Source organism: Eubalaena glacialis, chromosome 18 (genome assembly GCF_028564815.1).
Source record: "Eubalaena glacialis isolate mEubGla1 chromosome 18, mEubGla1.1.hap2.+ XY, whole genome shotgun sequence".
Taxonomy (NCBI): Eukaryota; Metazoa; Chordata; class Mammalia; order Artiodactyla; family Balaenidae; genus Eubalaena; species Eubalaena glacialis.
Window position 1 is genome coordinate 60,341,722 of NC_083733.1, and position 20,097 is coordinate 60,361,818.

A 20,097-nucleotide genomic window follows, 5' to 3' on the forward strand; every position below is an offset into this window, starting at 1 on the left:
TTCTCATTGCGGTGGCTTCTCTTGTTGCGGAGCACGGGCTCTAGGCGCGCGGGCTTCAGTAGTTGTGGCACTCGGGCTCAGTAGTTGTGGCTCGCGGGCTCTAGAGCGCAGGCTCAGCTTAGTTGCTCCACGGCATGTGGGATCTTCCCAGAGCAGGGCTCAAACCCGTGTCCCCTGCATTGGCAGGCGGATTCTTAACCACTGCGCTGCCAGGGAAGCCCTGGTCTGTGTTCTTAATACTAAGATTGGGTTCATATTTGAAGATCAGAAATTAACAGTTTGGGGGTCTAGAGCATCTCAGTATTAGAGTTTAGGGCGTTTAGGTTTGGGAAGGGCTCCTTTTTATGTTCTAGGTCCTCACTTTAGGAGTTTAAAGTCATAGTTTTAGTGTCTTAATATCACAGTTTAGCGATCTCAAGCCACAGTTTTCAGATCTGGTTCCCATTGCAGGGTCTGACATTTCACTGTTAAGACTGAAGTTCTGAAGTCAAAGTTTGGGAATCTGCTCCTTTTAGTTTTAGGTCTGAATCATGATTTATGGGCCCCAATTTGCAATTTGAGATTCATGGACTTCAGTTTAGAGTTTGGGCATTTTAATTTGGTCTCTTGACCTGTGTTTATGGGGACTGGGGACTTATTTTGGGATCTCTGAGTGCTCAAAGGAGTATGATGGGGGAAATGAGGCTGCCTGTCAAGCTGTGCATTCCTCCTGGAATCCCAGAGGTCACTAATAATTCTTTCTTTTCCCCTCTTTGCAGATGTGGGATTCCAGCAAGCACTTGTGTTCCCCTGAACAGCCCAGGACCAACTCCCTGGGTCCCAGGGACAGGTAAGTGTTCCCCCGGCCCACCTCCCTTACAGCTCCAGCCACTCTGGTTGGATAACAGTAACAGTAGTGTTTACTGAGCATTTACTAGTTTGCCAGACTTTTTGCTAAGCCTTTTGTTTGTATAAAATCCTTTAATCCTTACAACAACTCCACGAGGAAGTAGGTGCGACTATTACCGCCATTTCAAGATGAGAGAACTCTGAGGTAGTTGGCAAAGATCATCTCTAAGCCCTTGCAGGTTTTGACATTCTGATTTTCTTAAATGCCCTTCCTTCCTTTCTTTTATTCACGTATTCATTTTGCCATCAAGCACCTACCAAGTGTCAGGAATCTTATAGAGGGGATTTTCCTAGCAGATTGAGGGTTGGATCAGATTTCTCCCTTCCTCCAAAGTCTGGATAAAGAAGAGAGCCAGAGTTCGTCTTATTCCCCACTGTCTTCCCCAGTGACTTTCCGCCCACCTATGTCTTCATTTATTAACTCCAAAAATAAGTGTCTGCTTTGTTCAGGTTCTCTACTTAGGTACTGTGCTCAGAAAGAACAAATGAAGAAAATGAAGAATGCCTCTCTTGCTTGCCTTTCCTCCTGGAATCCCAGAGGTCACCAACAATGCATTCTCTTTCCCCCCTTTCTAGATGTGGGGTCTTTGTATTAATAAAGACTCTTAGTTGCAATTAACAGAAACCTAGCTAAAACTGGCTTATGCGTAAAAGGGGATTTATTGGATCCTTTAAACAAAAAATTCCGGGGCATCAGGCTTGGCTGGTTCTAGCTGAGTAGTTAAATGATATGGCCAGGAATCTGCCTCTCTTTGCTCTGCTCTTGTCTGTGTTGGCTCTCCATTTGTGAGGGCAAGATGGCTCCCAGCCACTCCAGGTCCATATCCTGCCAACTTGACAAGCCTAGCAGAGAGTCTCTTTCCAGGATCCGTTGACTCTGATTGGCCAAGCCTGGGTAACAACCGCAGTCCTGAACCAATCACTTGACTTCTTGGCTAGACCTTGCTTCAGTGCTCCCTAGTGGAAGGGGAGGTTGGGGTCAGCTTCTCTGAACCATATGGAGTGAGAGTGGGGGAGGGATCATTCCCCAAAGGAAACTATTACCAGAAAAGGGAGGAATTGGATGTCGGTCAACCAAAAACAACAGTTTTATCAACAGTAGTCATCCAGTACAATACCCCCACCCCATTCTCCAACATCCCTTATCCCTAAATCGTCCCAACAAATGACTGTCTACCTTCTATCTTGAACTAACATTTCGTGAGCACTCCCTATGTGCTAAACACCTTCTGGACAAGATCACACTTTCCAGCCACCTCCATTTTGTAAATGAATTATAAACAGGCTCAGAGAGATGAAGCACTTGCCCAAAGTCACACAGCAAGTGGCAGAGCTGGGATTTCAACCAGATCTGTTTGCTTCAAAAGCTGAACCTTGTAACCAACTATTATGCTGCTTCTTGGGACTGCCCCCTGCTTTGTCCCACTTTGGGACAGCTCTTACTCTTAAGTTCCTGCACATGTTAAAGCAAATTAGGATCTGGGCCTTGGTTTTCCCATAGCTAATGTGAGAAATTTGGACTGGCTCTTGATTAAGGCTCCTTCCAGCTCCTGCATTAAAAACACATTAAGGGACTTCCCTGGTGGCGCAGTGGTTAAGACTCCTCGCTCCCAATGCAGTGGGCCTGGGTTCGATCCCTGGTCAGGGAACTAGATCCCACAGGCCGCAACTAAGAGTTTGCATGCCACAACTAAGGAGCTGGCAAGCCGCAACTAAGGAGCCCACGTGCCGCAAAAGACCCAGAGCAACCAAATAAATAAATAAATAAAATATTTTTTAAAACACATTAAAAATTATAGTTTATGACAGCACTGGTATAAATATGAATATAATCCAAGTTTAATTATATTCATTTATTTCTCTTCTGGTTTTAAAAGAAATTAAAACATTCTCATAAGCCCCTAAAAGTAGCACCAGCCCTAGGCACTGTGCTTACGCTGCCTGATGGATAAGTCAGTCCGGGATATAGCAATAAATAAAAGAGACAAAAATCCCTCTCCTTATGTTTATATTTATAAGAAAGAAAGAGAGAGAGAGAGAGAAGGAGAGGAAGGAAGGGAGGGAGGGAGGAAGGAAGGAAAGAAGGAAGGGAAGGAAGAAAGAAAGAGAAAGATTTCAGATGCTGATAAAGGATATGGGGATGTGACAAAGAATGTGCTTATTTAGATCAGGTAGTCAGGAAAGGCCTCTAGGGAGATTACATTTAAGCTAAACGCGGAATGGCAAGAAATCAGCCATGTAAAAATCGGGACAAAAGAACATTCCAGGTGGAGGCGATGGTAAAGGCCCTAAGGCAGGAATAAACTTGGCAGTTGAGAGAAGCAGAAAAAGACCCATGTGGCTGGAGCTGACCTGTTCCGCACAGAATCAGAGGGCAGAGCTGGGATTAGTGGGTGAAAATTAAACAGACTCTGAGGAAAGAACTTGGCTGAAACCAAAACCATCCAGCCAGGAAAGGAGCAGCCTTGAGAGCGAGTGCCCAGTTCCCGGAGGCCCCTGTGAGCAGAGCCCCAGATCACACCTCTTCAGGACCGCTGCCCAAGAGCGGCCAAGATTTTGCATTTCCTAGTCACCCTTTTTCTCCCTCCAATTTTCTTTTTTTCCCCTGGAACTCCTGTGTTTGTGCAGAAGGCTCTCTCAGTGCTTTGCAAAACCCAGAGGAAACACCCAGGGACTAGTTGATATGAAACCCTTTTTCTCAGACATGGTCAAATAGCACCTTGAACTTAAATAGACCTGGATACTTTTTCTTCCTGGCTTTCTGTGCTGTTTCTCTTTGGAGCTTCTAGGGAGTCCTCTAGAACAGCAGGAAAGTCGCATGCAGAAAATAAATATCAGGGCCAGGCAAGACGTTAGAGGTCAGCCTACCCAGTGTTTCTCCACGGATAGAAACCCAGCACCCACCCTTGCCCCTCGAAATTATGGTTTCTATCAGGAAAGAACTAGAGACCAATTGCTGGTTTTGTTTTTCTTTCATTCCTTCATTCAGCTGACTAATATGTATAGTCTCCTGTACTCGTGGTGGTTCTGGGAGGGTGCACTAGAAATGCCATCCCCTGCAGAAAGCACGTTAATGCTTCTCGTTGGGCTTCAGATAAAGGCAAAACTTCATACTGTGAGCCTGTAAGACCCATAAGACCCTGCGTCATCTGGCCCCTACCTCATCCTCCAGCCTCATCTCACCCCACAGGACTCCTTGCTTTCTGTGCTCCAGACACTTCAGCTTTATTTCCTCTGACTTCTCCATGCTCCCTCTATCTGAAACGTTCCCTCTCCCCCTCCACTGATGTAGCTCCACTCATCCTTCAGAACAGCTTCTGGCCAGGTTTACTTCCTCTGGAAAAACCTCATAGGTTATATCAAAACCACCTATCACAAGTTTCCGTAACACTGAGCAGCACCTCTCCTTTGTCCCCACGAGGGACACGTGATTCATGCAGCCACAGAGCCCTGAGCTTAGAAGAGCCCAATGCTTGGTTTAATGCTCTGCTCTCACCATCTTGAAATTCTTAACTTTTTTTTTTGGCCAGGCTGTGCAGCTTGAGGGATTTTAGTTCCCGGACCAGGGATTGAAGCCGGGTCCTCGGCAGTGAAAGTGCGGCGTCCTAACCACTGGACCACCAGGGAATTCCCAGAATTCTTAATTTCTGAACAAGGGGACCCACAGTTTCATTTGCAATGCCCCCACCCCCAGCAAATTATACAGCTGGTTCTGGTCCTAGTTGCCATTTTATGTTTATTTGTGTGACAATTTGATGAATGGCTTTATCCCCGACTGCACTGTAGGCTCTAGAAGGGGCTGTAGTTGTTTTATAGGCTTTTGTCCCTGTCACCGATCACACTTCCTGGCACATAGTAGGGGCTCAGTAAGTAATTGCTGAATGAATGAGTGAGAACGATTCTTTCAGGACTTCAGAGTTTGGTTAGGGAGATAAGTGTCTCCCACACTGCTCCCCCATGTCCTCGAGGGCAGGACAGTGATTCCTCTCCCTTTCCACAGTGTCCAGCACAGGGCCTGGCAAAGAGGGGGTGTCAGTTCGTGGGTCTGAGTAGGAACCAAAGATACATCTGTAATCAAGGAAGTGTTTTTGGCTGGGCCCTGCTGCAGGTGACACAAAGTGTTGTGGACATCCAGAGTCGGGGAGAAAAACAAGGGAGGTCGGGGGAGGCTTCCTCGGGTGGCAATTGAATCAGGCGCTGAAGGAAGGTGAGATAAGGATTGGTGGAGACGAGGTGTTTGGGCCTTCCCAAAGGAGTAGCGGGAGTAGTGGCAACGGTGTGTAATTTGGGAGAGAGACTCCAACGTCTTCGTGTCTCCGTCTGTCAGGAGAGAGGGGTACAGGTGTGTGTACATGGATGTATTATGAATTATGAATTCAGGGATTAGATCCCGGAAGTTCTGCATCTGCTCAGGAGTCAACTTCTTTCATGCCCTTATTTATTCAATCATTTAGCAAATAGGCGATGACTTCCCGCAGTGTGCCAGACCCTGTTCTAGGTGCTAGAGATACAGCGGTGCCCCCCACTCAGCTTTCACCCAACTGCAGGGACCAGAGAAATGCATGAGCACAGGGGCAGGGGGACCTGAGCAGAGATACCTCACCTGTCCTGTGGAGGTGGGGTCCATTGATGGGAGAGAACGAAAGGAAGTAAGAGATGAGACCAGAAGAGTCAGGCGGGCCAGGCCATGGGGGGCATTATAAGCCATGTTAAGTAAGGGTTTAAACTTGATCCTTAATAATGGGATGGCATTGAGAGGTTTGAAGCGCTTATTAAGTAACTAATGTATTCAGTCCTATTGGTAGCCCTCTGCCTCTGAAAGGATATCCTCATTCCTTTTGCACAGATGAGAAAACCATAGGCAGGTTTGTGTTTCAGAAAGATCACCGTGACTCTCGTAGAGAGTATGGCTTGGAGGAAGCCAGATGGAAGGCTGGGAGAACTATGTCAGCACATGGAGTGGGGCAGGAGCGAGGGGACGGAGAGAAGGGATTGGAGGAGGAATGGGCAAGATTTGGTGACTGATTGGACCAGGGGATGGGGGAGAGTGAGGAGCCCAGACGATGCCCAGGATTCTGTCTTGGGTGCCTGGGGCAGGGAGCTTCTCTGAGATGGGGAACACTGAGACAAGCGGTCTGGGGGGTCAGATGCCAAATTCCATTTCGGATGTCCTAACCCAAACCAGCTCTTGCCCCAAAACAGGAGGCAGAGGAAAAACCACACCAACAAACTGCAAGAGCTGGCATTGCTGCTACCTGTGGCCCTGAGGACCGGTACCAAGAAGCTCACCAAGGTAAGGGGGCTGAAGGAGAGGAGGTGGATTTGGGAGGCAGATCTGAACATATCAGCAATCGGGTTGACCTCCCTTGTCCTAGGAAACCTAGACAGACCCACCAAGTGACAGCACTGACATGGCAATGGTCCTGACTGGGAATTTCTGGGAGTCTGTGATCCCATGACTAGAAGCCTGGGGGATTCTTTCCTGCAAAGGAGGCAGGGGGAATTGGGAGGGGAAAAATAGGCAAGGTGCTGGGTCAAGGTCATCCCCCTGGGAGTCACACAGCCTGCATTTGAGCCCTCCAACCCCACACCTGCAGAACTCTGGGCAGCTCGCTCGGGTTTTCAGCCTCTCAAGCCTCAGGTTTCCCAGCTATAAAACAAGAAAAAAATAACTCCTCCTACTCAGAGATATTGTGAGACCAAAGTGACATGATAGCCGTGACAGGGCCTGAATAAATGTCGGTTCCCTTTCCGGGTGCCTTCTTTTGTGACTTTGTGGGGATCATCTCCATGGGGTAGGGATAAAGCTTCTCGGTGCCTCCCCAGTGGCTACTCAATAAATGTTTATAGTGCTGAGCTAACACTTGCTCCCAGGACGAACAACTTAATATGAGACTCAGAGATCTGGAAGGTTTGGTGTGATGTTTTCTTGCTATAGTTTCTCTCATTCAGTCCCTCATTCATTCATTCATCAGCCATTTATGGAAAGATTATCAGATGTCAGAAGCTGTTCTGCCAGCAACAAGGGGAAGCAAAGGAATTTGAAACCCAGCCCTCCTCCTCTGAGAACTTAGAATCTGGTCAAGAAGATAGATTTAGGGACTTCCCTGGTGGTCCAGTGGTTAGGACTCGGTGCTTCCACTGCTGGGGCCCGGGTTCGATCCCTGGTTCAGGGAACTGGGACCCTGCAAGCTGTGTGGCACGGCCAGAAAGAAAAAAAAGAGGAAGATTTGAACGCACAATAACTGATCCGATCTAGAATGTTCTACTTGCCTTCAGAGAGGTTCAGGGGAGCGGGTGTTTGGGAGAGATTTGCCTGACCCTAACCCTATTCTTCTCCCTGCCAACCACAGCCCATCAATCACCAGATCATGCTGGTTGTCTCTCCTAAATCCCTCTCAATTGTAGGTGCTTGCATCAGTTTCCTGTGGCTGCTCTAATAGATTACCACAAACTTAGTGGCTTAAAACAACACAACTTTGTTCTCTCAGAGTGCTGGAGGTCAGAAATCCAAAATCAGTCCCACTGGACTAAAGTCACGGTGTCAGCAGGAGGCTCCAGGGGAGCATCCATTTCCTCTCCCTTTGCCAACTTCTAGAGGCCGCCTATGGTCCTTGGCTCACAGCCCCTTCCAAGCCAGCAGCGTAGCATCTTCTAGTCTCTCCTCTACCTCTGCTTTTGTCGTCATTTCGCCTTCTCTGCCTCTGACCCTCCAACCTCCTGCTCATAAGGACGCTTGTGATTACACTGGGCCCACTCAGATAATCCAGAATAATCTCCCCATCTCAAGATCCTTAACTTCATCACATCTGCAAAGACCCCTTTGTCATACATGGCCACATATTCCCAGGTCCCGGGGACTAGGACATGGACGCCTTTGGGGGAGGCATTACGCAGAGCACCACAGTGCTCAAAACACATCTGAGGGATTTTGCCCTCTGTCCTCCCACATTTGAGTGTTTGGTGTGCGTAGGCACTATCAGTTCTTGTCGGGGAAGGCAGAGATGACTGGGACACAGCCCCTGCCCTGGAGGAATGAGAGCTGAGTCAGGGCACAGGCAGCATTTCATCACTGACTAGATGACCACATCTCTTCGTGGAATCCTCCCCAGGCCTCAGCCCACTTTCTTTACCGTTGATTCTCTGCTGTCTTAATAATCCCACTTCTTCCCCATCTTCGTCCTCCCTTAAATTCAGTCCTGGGCCCCCTGCTCCATGTACAACCAGTGTCCCAGTCAGTCCCCAGCCTCCCACCAGACCAGTCTGCCTGACATGCCTCATCACAGCTCGTCCCAGGGCTGTGTGACGTGCTCAGCCCACTGCTGAGTGAACTGTGGGAGCTATTATGCGCTGTTTCGCCCGTGTTTGAGATTTAGGCTGCAGCTTAGGTCCATGGTATCCTTCCTCACCATCCTGGCTGATTAAGTGCCCCTGCCCCATGTGGTCCGTGGCTTCCCATCCCTCTGACCATCACAGCCCTCTGCACATTACTGTGATTGTTTCCATTTCTCTGATTCCCTTTATCTTATTTCATTTTTTTTAATTTTATTTTTGGCTGCGTTGGGTCTTTGTTGCTGCGCGTGGGCTTTCGCTAGTTGCGGCGAACGGGGGCTACTCTTCGTTGCGGTGCACGGGCTTCTCATTGCAGTGGCTTCTCTTGTTGCGGAGCATGGGCTATAGGCACGTGAGCTTCAGTAGTTGTAGCGCGCGGGCGCTAGAGCACAGGCTGAGTAGTTGTGGCGCACGGGCTTAGCTGCTCCACAGCATGTGGGATCTTCCCAGACCAGGGATTGAACCCGTGTCCCCTGCATTGGCAGGCGGATTCTCAACCACTGCGCCACCAGGGAAGCCCCCAAAGGTTTCTATTTAATCCCTTGAGAAGCCGATGAAGATGTTCTCATCCAGATATCAACTAAGCATTTATTGGACGACTGATTTATCAGGCTCTGTGCTGGGCGATTTCACACACACTAATTTATTTCGTCCTAATGGTAATTCTCTGAGGCTGAATGAATATCCTCGTTCCCATTGCACAGATGAGAAAACCGAGGCCCAGAAAAGTAAAATGACCCGCTCCCAGTGCACAGCCAGTAAGTGGCAGATTGGAGCCAGGCCCCAAACCAATAATCTCTTGGCTGTGTCACGTTATTCCTTAGTTAGATTATAGCTTCCTTCCCTGGATCAGGTTAAATAAGTTCAGTGACTATATTACATTTTATGGAACGATTTCACATAAGTCACCTCATGAGACCATCCTTTTTTTAAATTAATTTTTGTTGGAGTATAGTTGATTTACAATGTTGCGTTAGTTTCTGCTGTACAGCAAAGTGAGTCAGTTATACATATACATATATCCACTCTTTTTTAGATTCTTTTCCCATAAAGGCCATTACAGAGTATTGAGTAGAGTCCCTTGTGCTATACAGTTGGTCCTTATTAGTTATCTACTTTATATATAGTAGTGTGTATATGTCAGTCCCAGTCTCCCAATGTATCCCCCACCCCCCAGACCATGTTTCCTGATTTGGGGTTGGAAGATTCCTGCTAACGGTTTTGTTGTTATTCTGGGGATCCAGTTCAATCCAAAAAATATTTATGGGTGTTCTTCCTTCACCAGGCTAACTCTTTTCAGTCTTCAGTTTAAATGCTGCCACTTCAGAGAGGCCTTTCTGGACACCCAAGTCTAATTCCAGAGTCACCTGTTATGCTCTTTTATTCATAATGCTTATCACACACTTGATAATTTTGTATGAATTATGAGTTTATTAAGGTCCGCTGCCCTCCCTGGATTGTAAGTTCCATGAAGGCAAACAAAAGTTATGTCTAGTTCACCCCTCCACATGGCTCTTAGTGGGTAGTATCTCTTTTAGCTTAGTGTTTCCAATACCGGCTCAGCCAGTATTTGGTGGCTGGTTGGGGGATGCCCGCTGATGCTGTGGGGAAGAGTCATTCCTTCAGTGATAACTGACTAAGTCACCTCTCGATTCTGTGTGCTTGGGATCCAGAAATCAATTAGCTACAGTCTCTACCCTCAGCTAGTTCAAGGTCAGTGAGAGAGAATGATACATAAACAGATAATTATAAAACACTGTGGCAAGTGCCTTGGTGGAAACAGGCCCAGGGTGTTACAAGAGTGCGGAGGAGGGACATCTGACCCAGCCTGGGTGAGGGGTCGGGAGGGCAGGAAAGCTTCCAGAAGGGGAGAACACTGTGCTGAGGCTCAAAGGAGGAGAAGCCAGGGAGGGAGTCTGTGGGGAGAAGAGGAGGACTTTGCATGTGCCAAGGGCCAGGGGTGGGAAGCTGAGCAGTGTGTGCCCCCCAAAACTGGACCAGGAGGCAGGCAGGCCTGGGTTCAGATCCCAGCTCTGCCACTTCCTCTCTGTAGCCCAGCAAGTCCCTTTAGCGCTCTGAGCCTCCGTTTCCTTAGCTGTAACCGCCGGCTCACTGGGCCGCAGTGAGGACTAAAGGGCAGAATAGGAACCTCTCTGCCCATGGGGGGATTGCTGGGGCAGGGTCCCCGGTCCCCAGCAGCCTCACGTCATCTCAGGCCCCCGCTCAACCCTGTCTTTCTTTTGGGGGCAGAAGGAGATTCTGCTGCACGTCCTGCACTACATTCACTACCTCCAGAGAAGCATCGATGCGGCCAAGGCCTTGCTCGAATTCCACACCACCGATGGGAACGGTGGACTGGGGGGTGAGTAAGTTCAGCCGACGTTTCGCAGCGCCTGCTACGTGCCAAGCGTTGTCCTGGCCGTCAGGGACGCTGAGTGACTTAGACGGGTCCAGTCCTTCCTGGATCTCACAGCCTGTCTCACGGGACAAGTCAGAGGGATGTCCAAAGCGCTGTGACCCCAGAGGAGGGTGTCTGGGAAGACTGTGGTGGGAGGGGCCTTGGAGCTGGGCCTTCGAGGACAGGGAAGGGGGAACCATGCCAGGCAGAAGAAACAAGGTGAACAAGAGTCTGAAGGCACGAGAAGACACATGTGGGACGTCTGGGGACAGGCAAGCAGTTGGGTATGACTGGAGGGGCCGTGTAGCACCCAGATGATGTGCGCAGACTCCTGAGCCAGGTCCCAACTCAGGCACACGTCCCGTGACGTACACCTCTCTGTGCCTCAGTTTCCTCATCTGCAAAATGGACCCATACCCCCTTTCTGTGTTTGTTGTGAGGACTGAATGAGTTAATACATGTAAAGAGTGCTGTAACATGGTTCCTGGAACAAGCCATCATCCCATGCTGTGTGTGCCGGCTGCTATGGTTACTGGTGTGAGGAATACACGGGCAAGAAGGGTAGGAGGTGAGGCAGGGACGAGACTCTGAAGGGCCTCGAGCGCCTGGCGGAGGAGGGAGATGAAGAAGATGAGAATGACTGAAGGCCTTTAAGCCAAAGGAAAGCCATGATCAGAGTTTCTTTGAGGAAGAGGTGCCTGACATCTAGTGTGGGGACTTGCTATTAAGTAAGAAGCTGGAGTGGGGGAGATGAGTGAAGGTACTTTTAGGGGTGATCTGGATGGGAGACAATGAGGCCAGTGTAGCACCGTAGCTGAGGGTGTAGACAGAAGTAGGTAAATTTGGGAGTTTTTTTTTTTTTGGCCATGCCGCACAGCATGCGGGATCTTAGTTCCCCGACCAGGGGTCGAACCCATACCTCCTGCCTTGGGAGCGCAGAGTCTTAACCACTGGACCACCAGGGAAGTCCTTGGGAGACGTTAATGAGGAAGAGTTGAGAGGCCTGGGGGAGAGGCCCCGGGCCACCCACGGTGGATGCTGGAGCCCCATCTTGAGGAGGCTGGAGCAAGAACTGATTTGGGAGGCGGAAGACAGGGAAGCATCTGGGAAGTGTTGGGTCTGTCTTCCCTCTCAGCCGAGGCCCGGAATGGCCCTGAGGACACCTGAGTTCTCGCCTGTACTTCTGCCGCCTGGCTGCGCAACCTCAGCCAGGTCCCATCTCCTCCCAGGACCTCAGTTTCCCCATTTGTAAAGTCAGTCTGGGGACCGTGGCAGCCTCCCTGCTCCCTGTCCATCATGAAGTGCTGTCCAGAGGCAGCATTCGGGATGGATGAGGGTGAGGGCATCTGACCTGCCTCATTCTCCGTCCTGTGCAGGGCTGGGTTGGAAGCCGGCCGCGGGCCCAGCAAAGTGGAGACACTCCACCCCGTCCAGCACCCCACACTCTCATAAGTCCCATCTTTGGGGAGGCTGCCGGAAACCTCGGAAGAAGAAGCTGGCCCAAGCATCAGGTACAAGCCGTCAGTGGAGACAGAAGAGGGTGCAGGGGTCAGATGGGAGCGGGGCTCCTTCTCCACGACCGTCCCCACTCCCGGGAGGCCCAGTCGGCAATCCTGAGCCCTTGACGAGGCTCTGGATTCAGATGTGCCTGGGTTCAGCTGTGGTGCCTCCTCTTCCTAGCTCTGAGGCCTGGGGGTGGGTCACTCTTCTCCTGTGAGCCTCAGCTTCCTGGTCTGGAAATTGGAGGGCCTGCCACAGGGTGGTCCTCAGATTAGGAGCCAGGCGCACCCCGCTCAAGCAGTGCTTAAGTGATGGGGCACGTGGCCAGTGCCCAGGAATGGAGGCTGCTGTCAGCATTTATCATCCCTCTGCCCAGTCATCCATCCCCGGGCCAGGGCAGCAGGGAGTGTGGGGTGACGGAAGGACCCCAGTGCGGGAGGCAAGTGTCCCAGGTCCCACCTCAGCCTTGCTACTAACACTACCTGTCCCTTCCCCTTTTCGAGCCTCCGTTTCCATGTCCTTAAAAAGGGAGTTGGACCTAATCAATGATTTCCAGCTCTGGCTGCACATCTGAATCACTGAGGTGCTTTTAAAAATGCCTATTGCCTGTGCCTCACACCCAGAAAGTTGGGCTTCAGTGATCTGGGTGGAACCTGGGCACCAGTATTTTCAGAGCTCGCAAGGTGATTCTAACGTGTGAGCAGGGGAAGGGGGTATCCGACTAGGTGATCTTTAACTGAGGATCTGGGCCTCTCCGGGAAGGACTGAGTGACCAGGCCAGGCAAAGCTTTGAAGCAGGTTATTGGGCCCAGAGCAAAGACCCCCACCTCAGCCACCTTCTGGTGACAGTCGGGCCCCCAGCCCTGTCTGACGCCATCTCTCTGCTCTCCCAGAACGCCAGACCCGGGCCCAGAACCCTCGTCGCTGTCTGGCCCTGGACAAGCCTGAGAAGCAGGTGACCCCATCCCCAGACCAGAGAGGAGGAAACATGGTGGGGACCATCACCCCTCCAAGATGCCTCGACTCCTGCAGTCACCCCAAGGCTGTGTCATCCCCGTCTCAAGGTGACAGAAAGGGAGGAAGATCCTGGCTGACATTGCTGCATGTGGCTGAGAACAGCGTCCACTGTGACATTTCAAGTTGGTGTCTTTCCTCTCCACTAACTTAGCCACTCATTTATATACCACTTGTCAGGCACCCTCGACGTCCCAGGCACAGTCCTAGTCGCCAGGGATTCTACAATGGACAAGAGAGACGCTGTCTCGCAGCCTCTTGCCAAGTTTCCTTTTCCCTTCAGGCTCTGTTGGGGGTGTAAGCAGGGGACAGGGTCACAGAACTGGGGGCAAGAGCAGGGCCGCCTCGTGAGCCTTCCTTCACTTGAAGCAGCCAGACAAACGCTCTTGTGAGTCCCCATCCCTTTGCCAGCTTGCAAACGTGTGACACCCCCAGGAGATACGGGCGCGACTGGAAGGCGAGGCCTCAGGTCATCCTATTCCTCTGTCTGTTCCTTCAGCCTTTCCTCCCAGAGCATCTCCTCTGGGCCAGGCCACGTGCGCGGTGCCGGTGACAGCCCAGTGAAGGAATCCCACGCTCTCACTTCCTGGGGTCGCCCAGGAGGCTGTGGGAGCCCCAAGGAGGCGCCTGACCCACCTGGGGAGGGAGGGTGTCCCAGATCTTGTGCTAATCTTGTGACCTTGGGCCAGTTACTTGATATCTCAATGCCTCAGTTTACTTAACTGTAAATGGGTATTATAAAAACCGTACCCTTTGGTAAAGGGCTACCGAGTAGTATGTAAAACAATTAAAACCGTGCTGCCTTGGTAAGCACTATATACTTGTTTGCTCTCGTCATCTTCATCATCATCATTCTGCTTAAGGATTTTATCTTCCTTAGAGCTTCTGATAGGGACGTGGGATTCCAGAAATCTGCGGGTGATTCAGGGAGCCCCCAAACCTCACGCAGAGGCCCCAGCGCCTGAGGTTTTGGCTGGGATGGGGGGAGGGAGAGGCTGTGGCACACCCCAGCACCTCTCCGTCCCTGCCTCTGTGAGTCCCGGGATTTGGGCCAGTCACAGGAGTGACCATCCTGACTTGCCCCACCCCCCGTAGGCTGCTGTTGCAAAAACAGTGCCCAGGATGCGGGGCCTTACCCTGCCTTCGAGGCCCAGCAAGGGGTTGAGAGGATCCATTTTCTCAACAGAACCCAGCCCCGTCCCAGGTAAGGGAAGCCCGGGGATGTGAGTGGAGGAGGCTGAGGCGTTTGGTGGGATTGGCTAAGGCTTGGTGAGAAATGGGGTCGATCACCACCCTCGACTGGTGTCTGTGGAGTGAGCACCTCCGAGGGCCTAGCTTTGCGTCAGGCATCGTGAGCTCGAGGGAAAGCCTTGCTTCCTGGGTGCTGACCAGGGCCGCAGCCCCTCCCTGCCTCCCGCCCCGCCCTCTAGCCTGTCCCCACTAGTCACCTGCATGGCTTTTCTAACACACAAGACCTTGATCACGTCAGTTTTCAGCTTTAAGCTACTCCCTCCTGTTGGGTAGAGCCCAGATATCTTAATTGGCATTTGAGACCCTCTCTGGTCCCAGCTCACCTTGCCAGCCCCCTTTCCTGCTCCTCAACTGCGAACCTTACCCTTAACACCACCAAATATTCGCCACTCCCTGCGGGAGCCACGCCCGTGTCCCCTCTGGGCTTCTCACCCTCTGTTCCCTCTTCCTGGAAGCTTAATCCCTTCGTCCACCTGGAAAACTACCCATCCTTCAAGCTTAGCTCAGCTCAGTCCTCCCTCCTGCCCTGCCCTGTGTCCTCCTCAAAGCCCCATCACAGCTCTGCCCCCGTTTAGTCAGCTCTGATTACAGCTGGCCTCTCCTTATAAGCCCTGAAGCTCCTCGAGGGCGGGCGCCCCCCAGCGGCCGGCACGGAGAGATCCCTGTCTGAGTCCACAGTGGGCGACACTGAGACACCCAAAGGGGAAAGGGCTCGCCCCAGGGCCCACGGTGTTTCCAGCCCGGGGCTCCAGGTCTGCCTCTTCAATTCCACCTCTTGCAGGCAGAAGCTGGTGTACGATTACAGCGAGGAGGTGGACAAGGAGTCCCCAGATGCTGACCCTTGGCTTCCTGCCTGGACCCCAAAGGGCAGCGCCCATGGTGACTGAAGCTCTGTCTTTCCTCCTTGTAGCCTGGTGTGGGGTCTTCTTGGTACCTTCCTTCTGAGGATGTCTGTGGAAGCGGGGAGAGCGGGAAAGGGATGGATGTCCGCTAAGCACAGGGATGGCAACACACAGCCTGCCCACTGTCCCTGAGCCATCGGTTGCCATGGCAGACGTTGCTGATCAATCATTACTCTTTCTGTTGATCCCAGACACTGCCTCAGAATCTTTCTTAACACAGAGCTCCAGATAGCTAAAATCAGTCTATTGGATCTGGCACATCATGATATTGATTTTTTTCCTGGGCATCCCTAACAAGATGCCAGGCATCGTGCCTCTTAATTTCCTCTTCCAAGCACTCACAACAAGGAATTGACACAGTCACCTTTCCCCAGTGTCTGGCACCATCTGCTCAAAGCCAGCTGCTGTGCTGGGGGAGAAGGCAACCTCTGACATACCCTCGAGCCTGATATTTCCTTTTCAGGGAGCCCACTCGCCTTGGGGCCTCCCCAGATTGACAACTGGAAGGCGACAGGCCACCCGAGTGAGATCCTAGGGCTCAGCCCCTCCCTCTTCAGCTCCCCGGGGAAACTGCAGCCAGAACAGATCCTGGAGGATGGCACCGAGTACCTGACCCAAGGTGAGCACCCAGGGCTGGACCTGATGCTTGGTTCATTCAGAAAAAACACCTACAGTGACGCCCACCAAGTGTGCAGCCCTGTGCTGGCAGTGCTGGATAACCAGGGATGAATCCCACCCAGGATGAATCCCATCCCAGCCCTCGAGGAGCCCACAGCCTGGTGGGGAGCAGCCCCAGGCCAGCGTGGCGCGTGGAAGGCTCCAGGAGCCTGTAATAGGGACCCGCTTGCTCTGCCCAGGTTGGTGGTTCCCCACGGGAGCTGGCCTGTGAGCTGGATTTGGACTTGGGGCAGAAGATCCCAAAGCCAAAAGCCAGAGAAGGGCACTCCGGCTAGCAGGGATGGCGGGACAGAGGCACAGTGCCCTGAGAGAGGTGTTTCTGTCCCAGTCACCCCTCTGGTCTCCCTCCCCGCCCCCGACAGCTCTCTCTGAAGAAGTATTCTTAGATCCTGCGTCTTCACCTTCTGCCTACACGCTTGAGGGACCACAGAAGAAGGTAGGCGTCTGCCCACGCATCTGTCCACACACACGTCCATCCTTCCTTCCACCTGCTTGATCCACTCATCCGTTCCTTCGACCTTTCAGCTCCTCCCCCACTCACCTGTCCATCCATCATGCTTCTCCTCATGCTTCCAGAGACTCATCCACCATCTGTGCCCTCACCTGCCTGCCCGTCCTTTGAACACTCCCTGCTGGCCACCAGGCGCCCTGCTCTGTGCTGGGCCCTTAGAATGAACCAGACACAAAGGATAAAAGCTAAAAGCTGCCAGGTGCCCAGAAAAGACCCCACATAATTTTACGACTGCTCTATGAGTCAGGCTCTCTTGTGACCCCATTTGACAGATGAGGAAATTGAAAACAGCAGGTGACCCCCAGGATCCTCAGTTGGAAAGAGCCTCCTTCCCAGGCCCCTGGGCTGATTTCCGTAGCACCGTCTGCTCCAGCAGTTCAACGTCTGACTGCCAGAGGGGCAGCCCCAGCTCCGATCCCCAAATGATTCTCCCTCCACTGTGTGGGAAGGTGGCCCCCCCTGCCTCAATGAATAGCTGAATCTGCTGTAGAAACAAAAATAGACACCTTTAGCGGAGCTCTTGGAAGCGCAGCCACTGCACCAAGTGCCTCTCGGCCTTGCAGAGGATGTGTAGTGACGCCATCCGTGCGTAAAACTGAGGCTCAGAGGAGTTAAGACTTGCCCGGGGTGTCACGGCTACTGCGCAAGGTGATAAACTGATGGGATTGAGAGAGAGCGCCCCAGAATAGGAGGCAGAAGACCCCCAGCCCCCTCCTCTCTGACCCACTGTGGGAACTGGGGAAATGTTGCTGGAATTTCTGAGGAGGTGTCTGGACGAGGCCGTTTTGAGCCTGAGCTGCTTGTGGTGATGCTCGTGTGACCTCCTAGAAAAGCAGTGAGTGGGGGCCGTGAAGGGACGGCACTGTCCCCCTCCGTCTCCTCCCACCTTTCTCCTTCACCCCCCAGGACACACCCCCTGAGGCCCCCGAAGACCTTCCCAACTCCCACAGCCGGTGCCGGTCCTTGGTCTCGCTGGACCACTGCTACCTGTCGCTGAGTGAGAACAGCAAGGTGTCGTCCAGCCCCAGCTCGGAGGACACGGACACAGACTCGGCGCGGAGGCAGCAGGAGGTGAGGGAGACAGAAAGCCATCCGCCTGGTCAGTCCGCGTCTCCTGCCCGCCCTCACCTCTCTGTCTCCCACCCAGGATGCTCAGGCCAACCTCGAGGGCCTGCAGTCCTCCAGCGATGAGGATGAGGACTACACGTGGACCCCCGCCCGGCGGGCCTCAGCCCTGCGCGCCGCCGGGAGGAAGGCCAGGAAGGGCAGGGCGGGCAGGGGCCTTGTGAAGCCCAAGGAGAGCAAGCAAGCCCCCTGCCCCACCCAGATGAAGAAGAAGTGTGTCAACGGCTTCATCATGTTCTGCAGGATGAACCGGAAGCAGTACATCAGGTGGGAGGGCGTCCTCTTGGGCCCTGACTGGGGCCCTACCTCACTGTCCATCCACCCGCAGAGCGTGCCACCCACTGCTGCCGACGCGTTCCTCAGCCACGCTCTCCCGGCCTCCCCCTGGCCCCGTGGCACTGGTCAGGCCTGAGCACTGCAAGCAGTGAAACTCAGCTCAGACTTAGGAAAACAAGGGAACTAACCGGCTTGAATTAATTAATATAATGAACTAATTAATATAATTAATTAAATGTATATAACCTGAAAAAAGAGGAGCCACCTTCGGATGTGGTTGGTCCTTGGGCTCAAAGGACGCTGCCCGGGATCCTTGTCCCCCTCACTCCGCACTCTGGGTTGGCTTTGTGCTCCATCACGCTGGGCTGGGCTGGGGGCAGGCTCACCCGCAGGAGCTTCAGGCTCGTGTCCTGTCTCCCGCCCCAGCAACCCTGTGGGAGGAGAGCGCCTCGTTTCTAAGATTTCAAGCAAAAGTGCTTGGGGCCGACTTGATATGATCTATCAGGCGCCTAGCCCTGAACCGATCTTGCCAGCCTGCAGCCTCCGTGGAGAAGAGGTGGTGCTGGTATCGGAGCGGCGGATGCAGGTCCCAGGACACCGGGTGGCCCCTTTCCAACCACCATTTAGTCTAGCTCCCTTCTTTGCCACCTCTGCTCCAGGGGGCGCAAAAGGGGGCATCTTTCAGGGCAACACGGAAAGATCTGAGTTCTCAGATTTGGAAAGCTGCGGCTCTGAGAGGGCCAGGGACCCTTGTACGGTCACACCGTTGGCCTTCGCCCAAGCCAGGCGAGGCTGCAGGCTTCTCCTCACCTCCTCCTCCCTCCTGCCCCAGAGCCTGCCCTGGGACCGCATCCACGTCTGCCACCAAGGAGCTGGCCCAACTCTGGCGGGTGATGACCCTGAAGGAGCGGAGACCATATTGGTGAGAAGCCCCTGCCCAGAAGGTGTGGGTGGTGGAGGCGGGGGCCCCCCGCTCCTCATCCTGCTCTGATTTTCAGAGCCTTGAGCTCTGTGATGTTGGAAACAGGTTGGGAGTTTCCTCGGGCAGGAGATTTGGGTGTCACGAGCTCTTATGAAAGAGTTGGGGTGACAGAAGCAGAGCGGTGCTCTACCCCTGCCTGTAACTTCGAAGGGCAAACAGCTTAATTCTGGATTTGGACCCCACTGCCCTAAATTTCCTTTGCCCTCTCTGCCACAGGGAGTTTCTCAGAGCAGAAAACTGGGTCTTAACTTCCCTGTCGCTTGGTCTTCTCCTTCTCTTCCCCTCTTGATGCCCGCTCCCTCCTGAAACCCTCTCCTCTCCACCTGCCCAGCTTGCAACTGGCCCCGGAAACACACGGGCACGTGTGCAGACGGTGACAGGTCTCACGGGAGCCAGTGGCTCCCCCGCTGGGGCCAAATAAAGCCCTGGCCGCCCCCTCAGCCCAGGCCCTGGTCACTGCTGGGGCCAGAGCACTAGGGGTGGGACAGAGATGGCCGGGAGGCGACCGAGGAACCCCGCCCATCCTGCCACCTCTCCCCCAGCACCAAAGCGCGCAGGTTCAGCCGCCGGCACAACCGGATCGTGAAGAAGGACAGCTCCAGCAGCGAAGACGAGGACTGGGAGCCCCCCAAGCCCTTCTACCAGCTGCTGGCTGAGAAGGCCCGCTGCTCCGCAGACCCCGCCTCTCCGCCGCCCCCTCACCGCGCGTGAGGGCAGCCTCGCCCCCTCCGCCACCGCCTCGCGGCTCCTGCAGCCGTGGTCTGAAACCAGGCGCCGGTAGTGAAGAGGTTGTCTCGTCCTGGGCATCACCGCCGCTAATGCAGATCCCCTCGGTCAGGCACCCCCAGGTTGGGAGGCGGCTATTTATTGACCCCAGTGCTTTGTGCGTTTGCCTTGTACAGGGCAGCCTGAACTTCTCCTGCCCGGGTTCTGCAGGCGTCTCACAGCCCTTTTCGAGCCTGGCCTGGCCTATCAGAGGAGCCGCAGGTGGGGAGGAAGGACCCCCACCCCCACCCCCACCCCCACCCCGCCCCCCCCCTGCCCTCCGACACACAATGAAATGCGAGGAGGTGAAGTTGCCCTCTGCCTGTCCTTTGCCCAGCCCAGAATCAAATGCTTTCACCCCTGTTCAGTCGTACCTCACTCTATGCCTCCGGCCCTGTTCTATTTATAGATTATTTATTGTTTTCAACTAAATAAAGTGGAAACTGCTACCAGCAAGAGACAGACCCGAGCGGGC

At 53.1% G+C, this 20,097-nt stretch overlaps 1 protein-coding gene across 1 annotated transcript; it reads left to right on the forward strand.

Annotated features, from left to right (window-relative positions):
• Nucleotides 1-758: 758 nt before the first annotated feature.
• Nucleotides 759-19,578, forward strand: MEIOSIN (meiosis initiator). The gene is given in 14 exon segments (XM_061173684.1): nucleotides 759-833; nucleotides 1,828-1,953; nucleotides 6,074-6,181; nucleotides 10,471-10,582; nucleotides 11,995-12,129; nucleotides 13,012-13,257; nucleotides 14,228-14,336; nucleotides 15,165-15,262; nucleotides 15,749-15,904; nucleotides 16,326-16,399; nucleotides 17,381-17,545; nucleotides 17,622-17,866; nucleotides 18,708-18,797; nucleotides 19,400-19,578. Coding segments are annotated over 14 exon segments (1,908 nt in total). The 3' UTR covers nucleotides 19,569-19,578.
• Nucleotides 19,579-20,097: the final 519 nt, after the last annotated feature.